General features: G+C 35.8%; 1 protein-coding gene across 1 annotated transcript; it reads left to right on the forward strand.

Moving 5' to 3' along the window:
• Positions 1–896: 896 nt before the first annotated feature.
• On the forward strand, positions 897–21,235 carry atpsckmt (fATP synthase c subunit lysine N-methyltransferase). The gene is made up of 4 exons (XM_028473759.1): positions 897–1,691; positions 18,700–18,837; positions 19,658–19,708; positions 19,836–21,235. Exons 1-4 carry the CDS (start codon positions 1,416–1,418, stop codon positions 20,058–20,060), a joined length of 690 nt encoding a protein of 229 aa, XP_028329560.1. The 5' UTR covers positions 897–1,415; the 3' UTR covers positions 20,061–21,235.
• The last annotated feature ends 2,811 nt before the right edge of the window (positions 21,236–24,046 follow it).

The following is a 24,046-nucleotide window of genomic DNA, read 5'->3' on the forward strand; positions in this document are numbered from 1 at the left end:
AAAGACAATAAATTGAATAAGTGTCCTATGAACAGTGACACTATTTTAGTGCAACATTTCTGTAAATAAGTGTCAACATACCAATGTAAACAAATAAGTATCTTCAATAGTGCTTTCTGTAAACAAAAATAGGGTCTTTCTTACCAGTGACACCATTATAGTGCAATATTCCAGTAAACAAAATATTGGTTCCTTCAACAAACAGTGACAACATTACTGTGAAGACTTACCTGCACATTTTAGTGAAAAGGTTTTGGAAAAAATAATAATAATAATAAAAAAATCAATAATATCGACTCTGCGGAAAAATATCGTGATATATCGCAGTATCAAGATATCGTCACACTCCTATTTGATAGTGTAGGCCTGTTATGTTTTTGGACAACTCACGTAGTGATTAAAGTGCTCTCAAGGGGAAGTCATTTTATTTATTTTATTACCAGCGAAATATTGAGGAAAGGGAAAATTACACAATAGTTTGTATCTCAATTTAGCAGTGTCAGTGAGAAAGCCACCAGCAAGCATTTAAAACAGATATCTTTATCTCTGCATCTTATTTAGAGCCTTCAACAAGCCTAAAATCAATGCTTTTGTCCGGAAAAATTAACACTAAGGAAAAACATGCTCAAGGAAAACAAGTAATGTAAAATGTATTTAGATTACTCTTACTTGGAAAAGTTACCAGGTACCTAAATTCCATTGCATCTTTTGTCACTAATTCACAAACTTAAACATAGTTTGTGGCAGACAAAGCAAATCCATGGGATGTTTATTGCATTAAAAATATTGGAATGTAAAATGTATGTTTAAATAGTTTAATTTATAGCCTTCATTGGATTGCTGAACACATTTTTTAAAAACAGTATTGAGAGAGGAACTATGCTGAGCCGCCAATGTCAGCCACTCGGACCCTTAGCGGTGTTACACCAAACTATTGAAGATAGCGCGGTCAAATAAGCGTTTATGCTATTTATTGGCGCTTAAGTTTTGATGAATATCCGCTTGTATCGTATTTAATAATACGCATCAGTAAGACTCAGTAAATAATTTGGTAGAACATTACGTTTTTCGTATTCACCTTGAAAAGTGGCTAGCTTTAGCAGAGCGCTGGTGTTCTGGTTAACCTTGTGCACGTTTTAATTGCTGATCGACTTCCGGCTACCTTGTTTTTGTTGAACAGCGGAAAGGGTTTTCGCAAAATATCTAATTGGATGAATGTTTCTAAAGAATAGTAAATATAATAGACTGTTTGCTAAACGTATTCATGTAAAAAAAAAATATATATTTTTTTAATTTATGGCAGTGGCTTGTCGCAAGTTATAACCGGAAGCAGTCACCACCTGCATTGGACTCCAGTTAGTTTCTCACACCCGCTGTCACTGAAGTCAAGACATCAGAAAAAAAAAACACTTATCATGGTACAAGAGGAGTTTTTGCTGGACTCAGGACAGAATACTGAGGACGTTTCGCGTCCAAAGAGTAGAAACCGCCTGGGTCTGGTGATCACAGGTGTAGTTGGAGGGACTGTAGTCGCCCTGTACGCGGTGACCGCACCGTTTGTTGCTCCTGCTCTGAGAAAGATCTGCCTTCCGTTTGTACCTGCGACCACTGCCCAGGTGGAGAACGTCCTAAACGCACTACGGCCACGAGCAGGGACGCTGGTGGACATCGGAAGTGGAGATGGAAGGATAGTAAGTATCAACGGTAGGGTTGTGAAAAAAATAAATAATTCGATGTCACGATATATCGCGATTTTTGGGTGCCGATTTTTAATCGATTTTTTTTTTCGCACTTTATTTTCCTCATACTTTTCAGGTCAGTGAAAGTATGATATATATTTATTTTTGCACATATGCAATATGTATGCACAGACATTTTATTTTCATATGATCTGTTCAGATCAGTGTTTTTTTTAAACTTTTTAAACTTATTTATGTTCTCACTTAAAGTGGTTACAATGTTTTGAATGTAGTGCTGAAACGATTCATCGAGTTACTCGATAAACTCGATTACAAAATTTCCTCAAGGCAAAAATTGTGCCTCGAGGTATCGTTACATTTCTATGACGCGCACTATACGCGCAGGGACCACACACCACTAGCGCGTCATCAATGCGTCAAAAACTGCATTTTCTTTTTTTCAGTGAAAATACTGCAAAAACACTAATAATAAATAATAAATGGGATGTTTTGAAGCAAATAGTTTTGACTCAATTTGTCCTCTGAATGATCAATATCTTTTGATGAACATATACAGCAACATGATTTTCCATCTCTACGTTTAATTTTGATATTAACTGGGTAGAATATCGGAAATGGGAGTGCTTTTAGCAATTTGAGATTAAAAAAAATTACTTCCGTCATGTGTTATAATCATGGGAAAACTCTAAGTTCTGTAAATATTGTGTTTGGAGGGACAGAGATATCTAGAACGGAATTAGTTGGTAATTTACACAACAATTCATGTTTTCTCTGTCATTGTTACTTTTCTTGTGGGGCCAAATTTGATGCTTTAAAGGGCTGGATTTGGTCCCCGGGCCTTGAGTGTGACAAATCTGATATAGAACCTGAAAACAGAGATTGATAATTCAATGCAATGTCACGATAGCACTCATACCATTGTACGGAAGCAGATTAGGGACAAATATGATGGAGAAAGTAAAGTAGAAATGTCGAGAATGAAGTCGAGATTAAAGTCAAAATTTTGAAAATGAACTTAAAATACAATATTGTGATAAAAGTTTAAGGTTTGCTAAATGAAGTCAAATCTACGGAAGCTGACAATAGCCAATTTTCCATATGACAACAAACAGCAGATCTAAAACATGCTGTGTATCGATGAATGCGTTAAATTATACTTCAAAGTTTGGTTTAATAACAAAGGGATTACTTATTTTTGTAGCTCATAAACACAGCGTTGTAATCTCTTTAAGGACTTTGAAGATAAATTGCCAAAAACTTAATCTGTTGAGAAGGAAAAACCAGTCAACTTTAGAAAAGGTGGAGCATTCAGTCCAGTCTGTAGCTATCGAGGAGCTACGGAACCAGATTAAGGCCAGTTTTAATGGAGACTGTTGTTGTATTTGGTGAATTGACTCTAGTCTGATTTGACTTCAATAGCAAACCTTCAACTTTTATCACAATATTGTATTTTAAGTTTATTTTTTTAAAATTTCGACAATGATGTTTTCCGACTTTTTCTATCTGGAGATACGTGTTCTTTGTGGATTTTTGCAAGATGGAAATATGTGAAATACATTTGATATTTGTACTTTTGAAGTACGGTGTTGAACTGCTGAAGTTAGCATCTAATTTTAAAATCCAAATAAAAAAACTGAGAGGGATACTTTTCATTATTTTATTTTTTTTAATAATGTAAAGCACATTGAATTCCCTACACAAAAACATCTGCCTTGCTTTGCTTTAAGGAAGTTTTATTGTGGTGGGAGAATCTGGAGAAAACAACTCAGTCTGCAGTGGATCTTCTCACATTTTGTGCCGAGCTAAACAGCTGAAGAGTTTTTTTTCAAGTAAAACCAGTTTTCACTCCATCTCCCCGTCCTTCGTCTTCTTCTTCTTCTTCTTTGTCCTGTTCCTTCTCTTTCTTGGCTTTTCACTTGTGGTGGCGAGCACTTTTAGTTCAGCGTTTTCCTTCACTAGAAGCTCCATTTCTTGTGTTTTTTTCTCTTTTTCCTCGATCAGAGTGAGATGTTGGGTCTGAAGAACTCCATACTGAGTGTCCCACTCAGCGTCTTTGTTCCCCAAGGTGGAAATCTGTGTCAGGAGCTCACAGTTCTCATTCGTCAGGGCTATAACTTGTTTTGTTGTTTCCTGGCGTTCGTCGGTGAGCTTTTCCTCATGTTCCTTCTGAAGGTCAATCATTCTATCCACTGTGTCTTCCTCCAGAGGAGGAGGAGACAGTGGAACGATCCCATTGTGATGTTGAACATCCATTAAAGAGAGGATCTCCTCATCTTTCTTTTCCAGCTCAGTGTCTGTTGTCTTCTCCCTTTCTGCTCCATTCAGAGACACATTATCATCAAAGATGCAGTTTAATGCATTCCTAATGTGCTCCACTCTCCTGTTTCCCTGTTGGAGAGTTTTCTTTAAAGAGAGGATCTCCTGATCTTTCTTCTCCATCTCAATATTCTTCTCCTTCACCCATTCTGCTTCCATCAGGGACACAGTATCCTGATGGTAGATGTTGAGCCTACACACTTCACGCTCCATGTTCTCCACTCTACTGTTGGCCTGCTGGAGAGTTTTCTTTAAAGAGAAGATCTCCTCATCTTTCTTCTCCAGTTCAGTGTTTATCTTCTCCCATTCACTCTTCATGTTCTCCACTCCACTGTCGGCCTGTTGGAGAGTTTTCTTTAAAGTGAGGATCTCCTCATCTTTCTTCTCCAGCTCAGTCTTCATCTTCTTCTCCCATTTTGCTTCTATCTGGGACACAGTATCCTGATGGTTGAGGTTGATAATACGCACTCCATGCTCAATGTTCTCCAGGTCACTGTCGGCCTGTTGGAGAGCTTTCCTTAAAGAGAAAATCTCCTCATTTTTCTTCTTTCGCTCAATGCTCGTCTTCTTCCCCCATTCTGCTTTTACCTGAGACACAGTATCTTGATGGTCCTGGTTGAGCTTACGCACTCTATGCTCAATGTGCTCCAGGTCACTGTCGGCCTGTTGGAGAGTTTTCTTTAAAGAGAGGTTCTCCTCATCTTTCTTCTCCAGCTCAGTGCTCATCTTCTTCTCAAATGCTCTCATCCGAGACACAGTACCATCTAAGATGCTATTGAACTCACACCGATATTCGCTCATTGAGCTGCTAGACCCGTTCTTCCCTTTTTCCCTCTTACTGCAGACCCCCTGCATTCCACCTCCATTTTCAACCATGTCATCCATGATTCTGATCCAGTCTCCAAACTTTCCTCTTTAAGAAGACTTCTACCAGTCCTTTGTGCAGTCAAGCAGAAAATCTGATACACACTCAATGTGCTGTTGGGTTCTTCCACAAGAATCGCTCCCTTCCTGTTAAAGGATATAAACTCAATGCAGTTTAACTTGTAATGACTTCTATTCTCACCGATTATCAAAGTCACACTGAGCAGGCTTTGATGTTTTAGAACATTTATTACTCAAAGTTCCTTTCATCTTTTAGAATACTTGTGACTCAAATTGACTTTCATGTTTTTAGAACACAAATGCCAGAGGCAGAATGTTCCAAATGTTCCACATGAACAGGGGGGAAAATAAAATGTTAAGGAGGACTGTACCATTATATGTACCATTACATTTATTCATGTAAAAAAGAAGAAGTTGCTGCTTTGTGTGATTTTTTTTTATGTCACTAAATTTTAACTTATTTTCTCATGGTTTACAGTCAGTTTCACAAAATTTAGCTCAGACTCAGATGAAGCAACAAACAAAAAATCATTAAAATGAGAAAGTCTGCACTCGTCTGTTTAACAATGAGAAGAAAAGCCATATTTTTTGTATGTATATAAAAAAAGAATAGGGCCAAGGTCCCTGCTGTAATACAAGTTGCCTATCTTTGTTTTAAGTGGTTAAAAACTGTCATTTTCCTTAATATGATACAAATGTTATAATAAAAACTTTTTAGAGTAAAAAAAAAACCAACAAAAACATTTCCGCCTCAATATCAACTATAGTGAGTTATGGCGTCCTCTGCTATCCACTCCATCAAGCTCCATTAAATATAGCTAAACGAATAACTATTTAATCACAAAAATAAAATGGTATATTCCACTTTTTTGCATTTCTTTATTCCATATATACCTAGAGTGAGATAAAAGAGTTCACTGGATATAAAATCTGATCTGTAAACTTCATTCTTGAACAAAACCAGAAGTCACTGCTGCTCAGTGAGGGTGACAATAACAAAAATGGTTACCATGGTTACCTGGCTAACTTTGTCCTTACATTTTTATATGAAGTCAGAGTTAAAGTAAAACTGTTTTTGATGTAGTGTTTACCAACGGCATTACTCTGTAAACGTTTGGTTTTAAATAAGTTAAATATGTCTTAACCGGAAGCTACATCCTCGATGCTAAGGAAGTTAGCAATGTGGAATAAAGATGCTCAGTACAGTGTTATCATTGAAATAGTGTCCATTTCAACTGGTGAACTAATATTGATTTCAGTTTACTATGGAAACTGAAGATACTGAAGTCATTATGCATATCTTTATTTCATGTTGTGTATTTTTATTTTTGTTCTGTGTGTTTTGGGAGTAGTCAGCCTTTTGCATCTTTGTTGTCAATTTGTATATTTTTCTATTATTTCATATGTTTTTGTTGTCACATTGTATATTTGTCCTTTATTTATCATTTAATTGTTGTAATTTTGTATATGTTTTTCTATCATTTTATGAGTTTTTGTTGTCATTTTGTTATTTTTTCAATTATTTTGTGCTTTTTTGTTTTCATTTTTGTATACTTTTTTTTATTTAAAAAAAAAAAATATTTTCTGTATTTATCCTGGGTGTCTGTAATGTTCTTGATCAACATATACATTAACAAATGTCACATTTATTCCATTACAAGCAAATTCTCTAAAAATAATCCAGAATATTGATTTTTTTATTTAGTAAATAAACCCCATTTCCCTCTATCCTATTCAAATGTGTCAAACCACAATATTTTAGAGGAAATAACGTCATTAAAGGAAGTTACACGGGAATGTTAAATGACATTTTTTCATAATTGTAAAAGATAGAGATCAATTGTCTTGTAGCAGAAATTGTTTTTGAAATGATCTTAAAAGCTTTGCATCCTCAGTGAAAGGAACATTTGTTTTTTGTTCAGTCAACCTTTGCACATTTAGATTTAATTTCAATATTTAATATTTACATTTAATATTTAGATTTAACATTTATACATATACATTATATTTTATAAGAAATGTAAAAGATTTAAATGTAAGATTTAGATTTAACATTTAATATTCAGATTTAGCATTTAGATTTAACATTTATATTGAAATGTAGCATTTAAATTTAGATTTAATATTTTGATTTAATACTGACATATTTTTACGGGAAAAGAAAATTTCACAAACACTGCTGGAAATCTGGTCAAAGGCAATATCAATAAATGTTTTTTAAGTTTGGTTTGTTGCTAAACTTGCTGCTTATTTTAGTAAAATCTTTACTTTTTTGTCTGTCTGGTTTTTTTTTTTAGTTATTTCCATTTACAAATGTTTTCCTACTTTTTCTATCTGGAGATACGTGTTCTTTGTGGATTTTTGCAAGACGGAAATATGTGAAATACATTTGATATTTGTACTTTTGAAGTACGGTGTTGAACTGCTGAAGTCAGCATCTAATTTTAAAATCCAAATAAAAAAACTGAGAGGGATACTTTTCATTATTTTATTTTTTTTTAATAATGTAAAGCACATTGAATTCCCTACACAAAAACATCTGCTTTGCTTTGCTTTAAGGAAGTTTTATTGTGGTGGGAGAATCTGGAGAAAACAACTCAGTCTGCAGTGGATCTTCTCACATTTTGTGCCGAGCTAAACACCTGAAGAGTTTTTTTCAAGTAAAACCAGTTTTCACTCCATCTCCCCGTCCTTCCGTCTCTTCTTCTTCTTCTTTGTCCTGTTCCTTCTCTTTCTTGGCTTTTCACTTGTGGTGGCGAGCACTTTTAGTTCAGCGTTTTCCTTCACTAGAAGCTCCATTTCTTGTGTTTTTTTCTCTTTTTCCTCGATCAGAGTGAGATGTTGGGTCTGAAGAACTCCATACTGAGTGTCCCACTCAGCGTCTTTGTTCCCCAAGGTGGAAATCTGTGTCAGGAGCTCACAGTTCTCATTCGTCAGGGCTATAACTTGTTTTGTTGTTTCCTGGCGTTCGTCGGTGAGCTTTTCCTGATATTCTTTCTGAAGGTCAATCATTCTATCCACTGTGTCTTCCTCCAGAGGAGGAGGAGACAGTGGAACGATCCCATTGTGGTGTTGAACATCCAATAAAGAGAGAAACTCCTCATCTTTCTTTTCCAGCTCAGTGTCTGTTGTCTTCTCCCTTTCTGCTCCATTCAGAGACACATTATCATCAAAGATGCAGTTTAATGCATTCCTAATGTGCTCCAGTCTCCTGTTTCCCTGTTGGAGAGTTTTCTTTAAAGAGAAGATCTCCTGATCTTTCTTCTCCATCTCAATATTCTTCTCCTTCACCCATTCTGCTTCCATCAGGGACACAGTATCCTGATGGGAGATGTTGAGCCTACACACTTCACGCTCCATGTTCTCCACTCTACTGTTGGCCTGCTGGAGAGTTTTCTTTAAAGAGAAGATCTCCTCATCTTTCTTCTCCAGTTCAGTGTTTATCTTCTCCCATTCACTCTTCATGTTCTCCACTCCACTGTCGGCCTGTTGGAGAGTTTTCTTTAAAGAGAGGATCTCCTCATCTTTCTTCTCCAGCTCAGTCTTCATCTTCTTCTCCCATTTTGCTTCTATCTGGGACACAGTATCCTGATGGTTGAGGTTGATAATACGCACTCCATGCTCAATGTTCTCCAGGTCACTGTCGGCCTGTTGGAGAGCTTTCCTTAAAGAGAAAATCTCCTCATTTTTCTTCTTTCGCTCAATGCTCGTCTTCTTCCCCCATTCTGCTTTCACCTGAGACACAGTATCTTGATGGTCCTGGTTGAGCTTACGCACTCTATGCTCAATGTGCTCCAGGTCACTGTCGGCCTGTTGGAGAGTTTTCTTTAAAGAGAGGTTCTCCTCATCTTTCTTCTCCAGCTCAGTGCTCATCTTCTTCTCCCATGCTCTCATCCGAGACACAGTACCATCTAAGATGCTATTGAACTCACACCGATATTCGCTCATTGAGCTGCTAGACCCGTTCTTCCCTTTTTCCCTCTTACTGCAGACCCCCTGTATTCCACCTCCATTTTCAACCATGTCATCCATGATTCTGATCCAGTCTCCAAACTTTCCTCTTTAAGAAGACTTCTACCAGTCCTTTGTGCAGTCAAGCAGAAAATCTGATACACACTCAATGTGCTGTTGGGTTCTTCCACAAGAATCGCTCCCTTCCTGTTAAAGGATATAAACTCAATGCAGTTTAACTTATAATGACTTCTATTCTCACCGATTATCAAAGTCACACTGAGCAGGCTTTGATATTTTAGAACATTTATGACTCAAAGTTCCTTTCATCTTTTAGAATACTTGTGACTCAAATTGACTTTCATGTTTTTAGAACACAAATGCCAGAGGCAGAATGTTCCAAATGTTCCACATGAACAGGGGGGAAAATAAAATGTTAAGGAGGACCGTACCATTATATGTACCATTACATTTATTCATGTAAAACAGAAGAAGTTGCTGCTTTGTGTGATTTTTTTTATGTCACTAAATTTTAACTTATTTTCTCATGGTTTACAGTCAGTTTCACAAAATTTAGCTCAGACTCAGATGAAGCAACAAACAAAAAATCATTAAAATGAGAAAGTCTGCACTCGTCTGTTTAACAATGAGAAGAAAAGCCATATTTTTTGTATGTATATAAAAAAAGAACAGGGCCAAGGTCCCTGCTGTAATACAAGTTGCCTATCTTTGTTTTAACTGTCATTTTCCTTAATATGATACAAATGTTATAATAAAAACTTTTTAGAGTAAAAAAAAAACCAACAAAAACATTTCCGCCTCAATATCAACTATAGTGAGTTATGGCGTCCTCTGCTATCCACTCCATCAAGCTCCATTAAAGATAGTTAAACGAATAACTATTTAATCACAAAAATAAAAATGGTATATTCCACTTTTTTGCATTTCTTTATTCCATATACACCTAGAGTGAGATAAAAGAGTTCACTGGATATAAAATCTGATCTGTAAACTTCATTCTTGAACAAAACCAGAAGTCACTGCTGCTCAGTGAGGGTGACAATAACAAAAATGGTTACCATGGTTACCTGGCTAACTTTGTCCTTACATTTTTATATGAAGTCAGAGTTAAAGTAAAACTGTTTTTGATGTAGTGTTTACCAACGGCATTACTCTGTAAACGTTTGGTTATAAATAAGTTAAATATGTCTTAACCGGAAGCTACATCCTCGATGCTAAGGAAGTTAGCAATGTGGAATAAAGATGCTCAGTACAGTGTTATCATTGAAATAGTGTCCATTTCAACTGGTGAACTAATATTGATTTCAGTTTACTATGGAAACTGAAGATACTGAAGTCATTATGCATATCTTTATTTCATGTTGTGTATTTTTATTTTTGTTCCGTGTGTTTTGGGAGTAGTCAGCCTTTTGCATCTTTGTTGTCAATTTGTATATTTTTCTATTATTTCATATGTTTTTGTTGTCACATTGTATATTTGTCCTTTATTTATCATTTAATTGTTGTAATTTTGTATATGTTTTTCTATCATTTTATGAGTTTTTGTTGTCATTTTGTTATTTTTTCAATTATTTTGTGCTTTTTTGTTTTCATTTTTGTATACTTTTTTTTATTTAAAAAAAAAAATATTTTCTGTATTTATCCTGGGTGTCTGTAATGTTCTTGATCAACATATACATTAACAAATGTCACATTTATTACATTACAAGCAAATTCTCTAAAAATAATCCAGAATATTGATTTTTTTATTTAGTAAATAAACCCCATTTCCCTCTATCCTGTTCAAATGTGTCAAACCACAATAATTTAGAGGAAATAACGTCATTAAAGGAAGTTACACGGGAATGTTTAATGACATTTTTTCATAATTGTAAAAGATAGAGATCAATTGTCTTGTAGCAGAAATTGTTTTTGAAATGATCTTAAAAGCTTTGCATCCTCAGTGAAAGGATCATTTGTTTTTTGTTCAGTCAACCTTTGCACATTTAGATTTAATTTCAATATTTAATATTTACATTTAATATTTAGATTTAACATTTATACATATACATTATATTTTATAAGAAATGTAAAAGATTTAAATGTAAGATTTAGATTTAACATTTAATATTCAGATTTAGCATTTAGATTTAACATTTATATTGAAATGTAGCATTTAAATTTAGATTTAATATTTTGATTTAATACTGACATATTTTTACGGGAAAAGAAAATTTCACAAACACTGCTGGAAATCTGGTCAAAGGCAATATAAATAAATGTTTTTTTAAGTATGGTTTGTTGCTAAACTTAATGCTTATTTTAGTAAAATCTTTACTTTTTTGTCTGTCTGGTTTTTTTTTTAGTTATTTCCATTTACAAATGTTTTCCTACTTTTTCTATCTGGAGATACGTGTTCTTTGTGGATTTTTGCAAGACGGAAATATGTGAAATACATTTGATATTTGTACTTTTGAAGTACGGTGTTGAACTGCTGAAGTCAGCATCTAATTTTAAAATCCAAATAAAAAAACTGAGAGGGATACTTTTCATTATTTTATTTTTTTTTAATAATGTAAAGCACATTGAATTCCCTACAAAAAAACATCTGCCTTGCTTTGCTTTAAGGAAGTTTTATTGTGGTGGGAGAATCTGGAGAAAACAACTCAGTCTGCAGTGGATCTTCTCACATTTTGTGCCGAGCTAAACACCTGAAGAGTTTTTTTCAAGTAAAACCAGTTTTCACTCCATCTCCCCGTCCTTCGTCTTCTTCTTCTTCTTCTTTGTCCTGTTCCTTCTCTTTCTTGGCTTTTCACTTGTGGTGGCGAGCACTTTTAGTTCAGCGTTTTCCTTCACTAGAAGCTCCATTTCTTGTGTTTTTTTCTCTTTTTCCTCGATCAGAGTGAGATGTTGGGTCTGAAGAACTCCATACTGAGTGTCCCACTCAGCGTCTTTGTTCCCCAAGGTGGAAATCTGTGTCAGGAGCTCACAGTTCTCATTCGTCAGGGCTATAACTTGTTTTGTTGTTTCCTGGCGTTCATCGGTGAGCTTTTCCTGATGTTCTTTCTGAAGGTCAATCATTCTATCCACTGTGTCTTCCTCCAGAGGAGGAGGAGACAGTGGAACGATCCCATTGTGGTGTTGAACATCCAATAAAGAGAGAAACTCCTCATCTTTCTTTTCCAGCTCAGTGTCTGTTGTCTTCTCCCTTTCTGCTCCATTCAGAGACACATTATCATCAAAGATGCAGTTTAATGCATTCCTAATGTGCTCCAGTCTCCTGTTTCCCTGTTGGAGAGTTTTCTTTAAAGAGAAGATCTCCTGATCTTTCTTCTCCATCTCAATATTCTTCTCCTTCACCCATTCTGCTTCCATCAGGGACACAGTATCCTGATGGTAGCTGTTGAGCCTACACACTTCACGCTCCATGTTCTCCACTTTACTGTTGGCCTGCTGGAGAGTTTTCTTTAAAGAGAAGATCTCCTCATCTTTCTTCTCCAGTTCAGTGTTTATCTTCTCCCATTCACACTTCATGTTCTCCACTCCACTGTCGGACTGTTGGAGAGTTTTCTTTAAAGAGAGGATCTCCTCATCTTTCTTCTCCAGCTCAGTCTTCATCTTCTTCTCCCATTTTGCTTCTATCTGGGACACAGTATCCTGATGGTTGAGGTTGAGAATACGCACTCCATGCTCAATGTGCTCCAGGTCACTGTCGGCCTGTTGGAGAGCTTTCCTTAAAGAGAAAATCTCCTCATTTTTCTTCTTTCGCTCAATGCTCGTCTTCTTCCCCCATTCTGCTTTCACCTGAGACACAGTATCTTGATGGTCCTGGTTGAGCTTACGCACTCTATGCTCAATGTGCTCCAGGTCACTGTCGGCCTGTTGGAGAGTTTTCTTTAAAGAGAGGTTCTCCTCATCTTTCTTCTCCAGCTCAGTGCTCATCTTCTTCTCCCATGCTCTCATCCGAGACACAGTACCATCTAAGATGCTATTGAACTCACACCGATATTCGCTCATTGAGCTGCTAGACCCGTTCTTCCCTTTTTCCCTCTTACTGCAGACCCCCTGTATTCCACCTCCATTTTCGACCATGTCATCCATGATTCTGATCCAGTCTCCAAACTGTCCTCTTTAAGAAGACTTCTACCAGTCCTTTGTGCAGTCAAGCAGAAAATCTGATACACACTCAATGTGCTGTTGGGTTCTTCCACAAGAATCGCTCCCTTCCTGTTAAAGGATATAAACTCAATGCAGTTTAACGTGTAATGACTTCTATTCTCACCGATTATCAAAGTCACACTGAGCAGGCTTTGATGTTTTAGAACATTTATTACTCAAAGTTCCTTTCATCTTTTAGAATACTTGTGACTCAAATTGACTTTCATGTTTTTAGAACACAAATGCCAGAGGCAGAATGTTCCAAATGTTCCACATGAACAGGGGGGAAAATAAAATGTTAAGGAGGACCGTACCATTATATGTACCATTACATTTATTCATGTAAAACAGAAGAAGTTGCTGCTTTGTGTGATTTTTTTTTATGTCACTAAATTTTAACTTATTTTCTCATGGTTTACAGTCAGTTTCACAAAATTTAGCTCAGACTCAGATGAAGCAACAAACAAAAAATCATTAAAATGAGAAAGTCTGCACTCGTCTGTTTAACAATGAGAAGAAAAGCCATATTTTTTGTATGTATATAAAAAAAGAACAGGGCCAAGGTCCCTGCTGTAATACAAGTTGCCTATCTTTGTTTTAAGTGGTTAAAAACTGTCATTTTCCTTAATATGATACAAATGTTATAATAAAAACTTTTTAGAGTAAAAAAAAAACCAACAAAAACATTTCCGCCTCAATATCAACTATAGTGAGTTATGGCGTCCTCTGCTATCCACTCCATCAAGCTCCATTAAATATAGCTAAACGAATAACTATTTAATCACAAAAATAAAAATGGTATATTCCACTTTTTTGCATTTCTTTATTCCATATATACCTAGAGTGAGATAAAAGAGTTCACTGGATATAAAATCTGATCTGTAAACTTCATTCTTGAACAAAACCAGAAGTCACTGCTGCTCAGTGAGGGTGACAATAACAAAAATGGTTACCATGGTTACCTGGCTAACTTTGTCCTTACATTTTTATATGAAGTCAGAGTTAAAGTAAAACTGTTTTTGATGTAGTGTTTACCAACGGCATTACTCTGTAAACGTTTGGTTTTAAATAAGTTAAATATGTCTTTACCGGAAGCTACATCCTCGATGCTAAGGAAGTTAGCAATGTGGAATAAAGATGCTCAGTACAGTGTTATCATTGAAATAGTGTCCATTTCAACTGGTGAACTAATATTGATTTCAGTTTACTATGGAAACTGAAGATACTGAAGTCATTATGCATATCTTTATTTCATGTTGTGTATTTTTATTTTTGTTCTGTGTGTTTTGGGAGTAGTCAGCCTTTTGCATCTTTGTTGTCAATTTGTATATTTTTCTATTATTTCATATGTTTTTGTTGTCACATTGTATATTTGTCCTTTATTTATCATTTAATTGTTGTAATTTTGTATATGTTTTTCTATCATTTTATGAGTTTTTGTTGTCATTTTGTTATTTTTTCAATTATTTTGTGCTTTTTTGTTTTCATTTTTGTATACTTTTTTTTATTTAAAAAAAAAAATATTTTCTGTATTTATCCTGGGTGTCTGTAATGTTCTTGATCAACATATACATTAACAAATGTCACATTTATTACATTACAAGCAAATTCTCTAAAAATAATCCAGAATATTGATTTTTTTATTTAGTAAATAAACCCCATTTCCCTATATCCTGTTCAAATGTGTCAAACCACAATAATTTAGAGGAAATAACGTCATTAAAGGAAGTTACACGGGAATGTTAAATGACATTTTTTCATAATTGTGAAAGATAGAGATCAATTGTCTTGTAGCAGAAATTGTTTTTGAAATGATCTTAAAAGCTTTGCATCCTCAGTGAAAGGAACATTTGTTTTTTGTTCAGTCAACCTTTGCACATTTAGATTTAATTTCAATATTTAATATTTACATTTAATATTTAGATTTAACATTTATACATATACATTATATTTTATAAGAAATGTAAAAGATTTAAATGTAAGATTTAGATTTAACATTTAATATTCAGATTTAGCATTTAGATTTAACATTTATATTGAAATGTAGCATTTAAATTTAGATTTAATATTTTGATTTAATACTGACATATTTTTACGGGAAAAGAAAATTTCACAAACACTGCTGGAAATCTGGTCAAAGGCAATATAAATAAATGTTTTTTTTAAGTATGGTTTGTTGCTAAACTTAATGCTTACTTTAGTAAAATCTTTACTTTTTTGTCTGTCTGGTTTCTTTTTTTAGTTAAAGATTAGATTAAGATTAAAAGATTAAAGATTAAATCGGGCTTTCGCCTTTAATTGGCCATGTAATGTTAGTACATTATTGGAATTTGTCTTCTGCACTTAACCCATCCCTGAGGAGCAATCGGCAGCCATTTTGCGGCGCCTGGGGAGCAGTTCGGGGTTAAGGGACTTGCTCAACATCCCACAGTGACGGCCCCGGTGAGGCCCCGGTGAGGCTTGAACCGGGGGCTTGAACCGGCAACCCTCCGATTACAAGCCCAGCGTCCTTAACCACTAGGCCACCATTTACAAATGTTTTCCTACTTTTTCTATCTGGAGATACGTGTTCTTTGTGGATTTTTGCAAGACGGAAATATGTGAAATACATTTGATATTTGTACTTTTGAAGTACGGTGTTGAACTGCTGAAGTCAGCATCTAATTTTAAAATCCAAATAAAAAAACTGAGAGGGATACTTTTCATTATTTTATTTTTTTTAATAATGTAAAGCACATTGAATTCCCTACACAAAAACATCTGCTTTGCTTTGCTTTAAGGAAGTTTTATTGTGGTGGGAGAATCTGGAGAAAACAACTCAGTCTGCAGTGGATCTTCTCACATTTTGTGCCGAGCTAAACAGCTGAAGAGTTTTTTTCAAGTAAAACCAGTTTTCACTCCATCTCCCCGTCCTTCGTCTTCTTCTTCTTCTTCTTTGTCCTGTTCCTTCTCTTTCTTGGTTTTTCACTTGTGGTGGCGAGCACTTTTAGTTCAGCGTTTTCCTTCATTAGAAGCTCCATTTCTTGTGTTTTTTTCTCTTTTTCCTCGATCAGAGTGAGATGTTGGGTCTGAAGAACTCCATACTGAGTGTCCCACTCAGCGTCTTTGTTCCCCAAGGTGGAAATCTGTGTCAGGAGCTCACAGTTCTCATTCGTCAGGGCTATAACTTGTTTTGTTGTTTCCTGGCGTTCGTCGGTGAGCTTTTCCTGATGTTCTTTCTGAAGGTCAATCATTCTATCCACTGTGTCTTCCTCCAGAGGAGGAGGAGACAGTGGAACGATCCCATTGTGATGTTGAACATCCATTAAAGAGAGGATCTCCTCATCTTTCTTTTCCAGCTCAGTGTCTGTTGTCTTCTCCCTTTCTGCTCCATTCAGAGACACATTATCATCAAAGATGCAGTTTAATGCATTCCTAATGTGCTCCAGTCTCCTGTTTCCCTGTTGGAGAGTTTTCTTTAAAGAGAAGATCTCCTGATCTTTCTTCTCCATCTCAATATTCTTCTCCTTCACCCATTCTGCTTCCATCAGGGACACAGTATCCTGATGGTAGCTGTTGAGCCTACACACTTCACGCTCCATGTTCTCCACTTTACTGTTGGCCTGTTGGAGAGTTTTCTTTAAAGAGAAGATCTCCTCATCTTTCTTCTCCAGTTCAGTGTTTATCTTCTCCCATTCACACTTCATGTTCTCCACTCCACTGTCGGACTGTTGGAGAGTTTTCTTTAAAGAGAGGATCTCCTCATCTTTCTTCTCCAGCTCAGTCTTCATCTTCTTCTCCCATTTTGCTTCTATCTGGGACACAGTATCCTGATGGTTGAGGTTTAGAATACGCACTCCATGCTCAATGTGCTCCAGGTCACTGTCGGCCTGTTGGAGAGCTTTCCTTAAAGAGAAAATCTCCTCATTTTTCTTCTTTCGCTCAATGCTCGTCTTCTTCCCCCATTCTGCTTTTACCTGAGACACAGTATCTTGATGGTCCTGGTTGAGCTTACGCACTCTATGCTCAATGTGCTCCAGGTCACTGTCGGCCTGTTGGAGAGTTTTCTTTAAAGAGAGGTTCTCCTCATCTTTCTTCTCCAGCTCAGTGCTCATCTTCTTCTCCCATGCTCTCATCCGAGACACAGTACCATCTAAGATGCTATTGAACTCACACCGATATTCGCTCATTGAGCTGCTAGACCCGTTCTTCCCTTTTTCCCTCTTACTGCAGACCCCCTGTATTCCACCTCCATTTTCGACCATGTCATCCATGATTCTGATCCAGTCTCCAAACTTTCCTCTTGAAGAAGACTTCTACCAGTCCTTTGTGCAGTCAAGCAGAAAATCTGATACACACTCAATGTGCTGTTGGGTTCTTCCACAAGAATCGCTCCCTTCCTGTTAAAGGATATAAACTCAATACAGTTTAACTTGTAATGACTTCTATTCTCACCGATTATCAAAGTCACACTGAGCAGGCTTTGATATTTTAGAACATTTATGACTCAAAGTTCCTTTCATCTTTTAGAATACTTGTGACTCAAATTGACTTTCATGTTTTTAGAACACAAATGCCAGAGGCAGAATGTTCCAAATGTTCCACATGAACAGGGGGAAAAATAAAATGTTAAGGAGGACCGTACCATTACATTTATTCATGTAAAACAGAAGAAGTTGCTGCTTTGTGTGATTTTTTTTTTTTTTGTGTCACTAAATTTTGACTTATTTTCTCGTGGTTTACAGTCAGTTTCACAAAATTTAGCTCAGACTCAGATGAAGCAACAAACAAAAAATCATTAAAATGAGAAAGTCTGCACTCGTCTGTTTAACAATGAGAAGAAAAGCCATATTTTTTTGTATGTATATAAAAAAAGAATAGGGCCAAGGTCCCTGCTGTAATACAAGTTGCCTATTTTTGTTTTAAGTGGTTAAAAACTGTCATTTTCCTTAATATGATACAAATGTTATAATAAAAACTTTTTAGAGTAAAAAAAAAACCAACAAAAACATTTCCGCCTCAATATCAACTATAGTGAGTTATGGCGTCCTCTGCTATCCACTCCATCAAGCTCCATTAAAGATAGTTAAACGAATAACTATTTATTAACAAAAATAAAAATGGTATATTCCCCTTTTTTGCATTTCTTTATTCCATATATACCTAGAGTGAGATAAAAGAGTTCACTGGATATAAAATCTGATCTGTAAACTTCATTCTTGAACAAAACCAGAAGTCACTGCTGCTCAGTGAGGGTGACAATAACAAAAATGGTTACCATGGTTACCTGGCTAACTTTGTCCTTACATTTTTATATGAAGTCAGAGTTAAAGTAAAACTGTTTTTGATGTAGTGTTTACCAACGACATTACTCTGTAAACGTTTGGTTTTAAATAAGTTAAATATGTCTTAACCGGAAGCTACATCCTCGATGCTAAGGAAGTTAGCAATGTGGAATAAAGATGCTCAGTTCATCTCGACATTATGTTTCAACTTTATTCTCGAAATTTCAACTTCAATCTCGACATTTTGACTTTATTCTTGATTTGGCCAAAATTATTTTCGCCATCAAAAGTGGCCCTAATCCGCTTCCGTACCATCTACGATAGATCTAGAAATGTTATCTTGTTGCACGATATATCAATCACACCCTTACTTCACCATCTGAAACTTTTGCTGGTTGATTGTGTAACTTTCTTGGTGCTTGCAGGTGATTGCAGCAGCTAAACATGGATTTAAGGCATCTGGGTTTGAGTTGAACCCCTGGTTGGTTTGGTATTCTCGCTGTAAGGCCTGGAGGGAAGGAGTCCATCACTCTGCCGCCTTTCACATCTCAGATTTATGGAAGGTACAGTACGAGAAGTGTGCGATAAGTTGTCTATATTGTACACCAGTGGTCGCCAACCCGTCGCTCTCTGAAACATTCCCTGTTGATCGCTTCTCCCGTGTATGAAAGTGTGTGATTGCTGGGACACCTCATCCACACAGTTGCTCTGGTCGGAGAACACACAGCCACAGCATGACAAGAGTGATGAACTGTTCATTAGTTTTATTTCACTGATGTAAAGGATAAACCATGTGATGAGATGGTATTTTCCTCATGAGCGCTGAACATTTGCGGGGTGCGACAGAGAATATTATCGCTCGTACATTCCGTGGGTCAAGACCCCTTAGCGGCCTAACACGACGTTGTAAAAAAATAATAGCTGCCCGTTTAGATGGACAACTCCTCTAGTCTGAATATGTGTAATATTAATAACATAAACACTGTTAAAACACTGACAATCTCTGAAATAACATTACAAACAAATGCTGTTAGGTTGGAAATATCAGCAGAGTAAACTAGCTTGTTTACGTTTATATCCCTCTCGACCTATGACCCCCCCCCCTTTAATAAGCTAGTTACAGATAGCATTTTGGGTTTATTTTCTTTCAATGTTGGACCAAAGCATTTCATGTAATTCAAATAAAGTTAGCCTGAATAAAAAGCGTGAAAGTGGAAGTAAACTCCGTTTGCTTTGGTTTTTTTTTTACACTTCATTGGGTAGATCTTGCCGTCACCAAGGTGGGGGTCAGGGATCTTGGGCTTGAAAAGGTTGGAGACCACTGTTGTACACAATATGTGTGGAAATGAGATCAAATCAGACTAATTCTGATGTCTGTCACAGGTCAGTTTTGCTCAGTACTCCAATGTGGTCATTTTTGGAGTTCCTCAAATGGTGAGTTCCTGAACCCAAACAGTTGTTATTTTTACACATGAATAAACACGCAATGAATAATACGCAGTTTGCTCTGATATTAATATTCAACTCTCAGTCATTATTTATTCCTACAATGTCTTTTTAGATGAACCAGCTGGAGCTGAAGCTGGAGAGTGAACTGCCGAGTACGGCCAAGGTCGTGGCCTGTCGCTTCCCCTTCCCGACATGGATCCCTGAACATACGGCCGGGGAAGGCATCGACACGGTGTGGGTCTACGATGCCAAGAATTTTAAATCACAACTAGGACGCAGAACAAAAAGAAACACACCGGTGGACCACAAACACACACCTGAATGCAAAGAGGACTAATCGGAGTCTGCCTCATTCTTTACTTGTAAACTTGTCTTGCAATAATACGTGTTTGCCGGAACTTATTTTTGGTGCATCCTTGACTTTATCATGTGGGTAAAAAGAGAATTGAGTATGAGCTTAATAGTAAAATAACTGTATTAGCAAATGGAAAACTAAACTTGACAGAATTGTCAATATTCCGACTATTTTGAAAACATTTTCTTTTAGTCAACCTCCCATACAAGAGGCTGGATTTCTGAATGTAAATATTTGTGAATTAAACTTTAAGACAATGTGTAAAGAATATTAAAATGTCGACAAGAGGTGTATATCTAAGAATGCTTGAATGTATTTTTATACTCTATCATTGATTGCTTCTAATGACTCATACAGAGTTTGTTTTTAGATTAAAATAAATGGTTTAATTACATTTTTTGGACTTTAGTGTAATGCCGCTCTCGCTGGTCACTGTTCCCCATTCATATGAGGAGGCTTTGTATCACAAACCCTGCCTCTGTGTTTCATAGGAAATTTGAGCACCATTATTGTGTACATTGAGTAAGAAAAAGCAAACGCCTACAGAATACTGTCCCTGTTTAACCCAATGTGGTGCAGGTTATTACAAACTATCTGCTTGATTTGAATGAAATCAAGTGAATCAGGAGATTAAATCTAATTTTTAATTTTCAAGAGCTAGACTGTTTATGTATTAGGACTTTAAAAAAATTAAATGTCCATCCAAATACAACACTGCTATGTCTGCTGAACCCCCAACATTTTATTGATTGAACTTGTACACCAGATGCTTACCTGATGGATCAGACCAGTTATTACAACAATACCAATTTCCTTTCAAACTTGTTGAATTCATGAACCCATTGCTCATAAGATGTTTACTTTCAGACTTATGTGCCCTGCTCATTAGCTGTATGCAAGCAGATATATGTCTTTATGATTCAAAGAAAAATGTTGCTTTAATTAAAAAAAAAACACTTCAATCAAAAATGTATTTGAATGCGCAAATACATTTCTGACACCCAAAAATTGCTTGTTGACATATTTTTCTTTGCTATATATATACAGTATATATATATATATATATATAATGAATTGAAGTGAAGTGTTGACAATATATTTTTCTGATTGAAGAAAAAAAAAAAAAAAAAAATTGATAAGTAAATACAAATAAATAATTGAATTGAATAATGAAGACACAAATGTCCTACCCATAACATGGCCCAAATCCAAAAAAGAGTACTTTAGTAGAAAAAAATATCAATAAATAAATTAAACATTTTCAATCGAAGAAAAAGTGTTCAAATGCAAGTTTTAGGTTGTCAAATATTTATTTGCATTTAAGCCCTTTTTTCTTTGTTCAAAAAGGTGTTTTTTGATTGAAGATGTTTTAGTTTTTTTGTATTTTTACTTAAAAATGCGGATTATTGACCAATGAGAGGTCTCCCTGCGCCATCTTGTGGTGATAATGCAATAAAGACTATTCAACTGCACATCCTCTTCTCCTTAACACACCAGCTAATGTTTCAATATTCATTTTTCATGTGTTTGGTTGCGAGAAATTGGCCTCAGGAAATCTAAAGACATTGTTTGACTTTTATATATATTTGGAATGTTCAAGGAAACAAAATGCTTATTTTCATTTCATCCAATTCCCTTTTCTGTTCATTCTTAGCAGTAAAGATGCAAAGTGACATTTAAAGCCTAATCTTTGCCTCTTAGTCCTCATACACAATGAGTTTATTTTATCATGGATTGCAAATCATGATTCATTTCTTATGAATTGCCAAAAAAATTGTCCATAAAATGTAAATGTGAAATCACCTTTTCCCCTCTAAAATTAATACTTATAGTCAATCAGTACTTTTCAGATTTAGATTCAAATTTCATAAGATTAAAGTATTTCATAAAAGTGGGAATGTATTAGTTTGAGATCATTTTTGTGTTAAATCTGTGCGTCCAGGAGGACATCATCCCATAGAGCAGGGGTTCTCAACCTTGGGGTCGCAAAACACTGGGAGGGGCGTCGCCAGATACCTTTAAGAAACTAAGAATTTTTTTTTTTTTTAACAATTTGGGCCCATTTTTGCTTATTTTTTTTATTTTTGTTCTGCAACTACACCAAACTTGCCATATTTTAACCTATTTTCCATCACTTTTTCTTGCCATATTTTTGCTCCTGTTAATTAATGTTTGCTACAATACTCCCATTTGTGCCATTTCTCCATCAAATTTCAATTTACATATTTTTCCACGTTCAAGACATTTTCGGCACTTATAAAACCTTTCCACCACTATTCCCACCTAATGTTGCATATGTTGACCCATTATTGTCACTTTTAACATCTTTTAATCATATTTCATGCTAATTTTTGCCAATTTAACCACATTCACACTTTATGCCCATTATTTGCTAGTTTAAACTATATGTTTCTACTTTTAAGCTAATAGTTACACCGTAAAACCCTTTTTACCACTTTTTCTGCCTATTTTTGACCACTCTAATTTGCAACTTTTAACCAATTTCTAGGTTTTTTAAAAAACAATTTCACCACCTTTTTCACCATTTTTGGTCACATTTAACCAATTTTATTTCTGAAAAAAACAAGGATTTGAATCTTAAGATGACTATGGCACAAATAATTAACAATGCACCATCATTTTGCTGACTTTATGGATGGGCCCCATAAATGTCTCCCTTTTATTCCCCCTTATAGATGGTCCTGTCTACACATGACTGTTCTTCAATGTTCAGACTGAGACAATCTTTTATTAGTATTATATTATATTAAATTATATGAGTAACAGTTTAAAGACTCTGCTTGTAACTGCTAAAACAATCCGATAAAAAAAACCTTCAAGCTGCACGTTGCACTTGAGGTTCTTTATTCATCATTTGATCACTGAATTGAATCATGGTGATCACAGTCTCTGTTAGTCTATGTGCATTATGAAGTCACACGAGGATGAAATCCAATTTACCATGGCAGCAGCAGAGGGGGCGGGGCCAACTTGACTAATGACAGTAATTCACTAATGAGGATAACAAAGGGGAACCATGTGCTGCTAATTCTAACAAAAGTCCATTTAAGATTACTAGTTTCCTTTCATTTGTTGTGTGTCGCTAATGCTCTTACTTTTTTCTATTTATATATATATTTACAATTATATCTATTATCCACATTCTTAAAATTCTACACATTTCCAGAAAGTACATGGACACAATACAGTGCTCACTTTATATATATATATATTTACATGAGTTATTATGTTTCTTCTATCTAACAAACATTTTAGCTCTGGAGTCGCTGAGGACAGGAACAAAGTGACTAAAGCTAGAGGGAGAAAGCCTAAAAGGATTATCATGCAGCACTACGAGTACAAGCAGACCGCCTCTCATCTCCTTGTTGGACATCATCAAAGAAACCTTGATTGTTCTGTTAGAGGGAAAACCCCAGATTTATTTCTCAGTGCTCTGGTTTTCACAGCAGGACAGCTGGAGGACGAGTTGGAGATCGGGAGTTTAGGACGTAGATTGACGCGTTGGATTCTTTTGCACAATGTGTTGGATGGTGAAGTTGGAGTCTGTGCATGGAGGCACGTGGACAAGGCAAAGGGCTTCGAAGGCAGTGGATATTTTGGTATTTCAACATGGAAACTTTCGACACTTTCTTTTCGGTCTCTACCATTCAAAGCAATGGCATCAGAACATTTAGTATTCTAATGGAATTGGTTGGGATCTCAGCTTTCATGTCTCTTTCGGCAATAATGAACCAATTACAGCACTTTGGTGTCCACTTGGTTTCTCTGTGACCTCTATTGAACCTGGAGTTTGGTCAAACTACTAAATGAGACTTAATGGGTTAAGAGCCTGTTATAGGATTCATCCATCTAGCGAGCATGCAGAATGAAGGAAGCTGGTGACAAAAGGATGACCTGAACTGAAAATACTTTCAGCGTGGATCCATTGCTCTAGGATTTAGAATTAT

The sequence above is a fragment of the Gouania willdenowi genome, chromosome 17 (genome assembly GCF_900634775.1).
Source record: "Gouania willdenowi chromosome 17, fGouWil2.1, whole genome shotgun sequence".
Taxonomy (NCBI): Eukaryota; Metazoa; Chordata; class Actinopteri; order Blenniiformes; family Gobiesocidae; genus Gouania; species Gouania willdenowi.

Coding starts and splice junctions, on each gene's coding strand:
- atpsckmt (XM_028473759.1), top strand. CDS start 1,416: ATGGTACAAGAGGAGTTTTTGCTGGACTCAGGACAGAATACTGAGGAC. Junction 18,838..19,657: donor ACATCTCAGATTTATGGAAG/GTACAGTACGAG, acceptor TGTCTGTCACAG/GTCAGTTTTGCTCAGTACTC. Junction 19,709..19,835: donor TTTTTGGAGTTCCTCAAATG/GTGAGTTCCTGA, acceptor ATGTCTTTTTAG/ATGAACCAGCTGGAGCTGAA.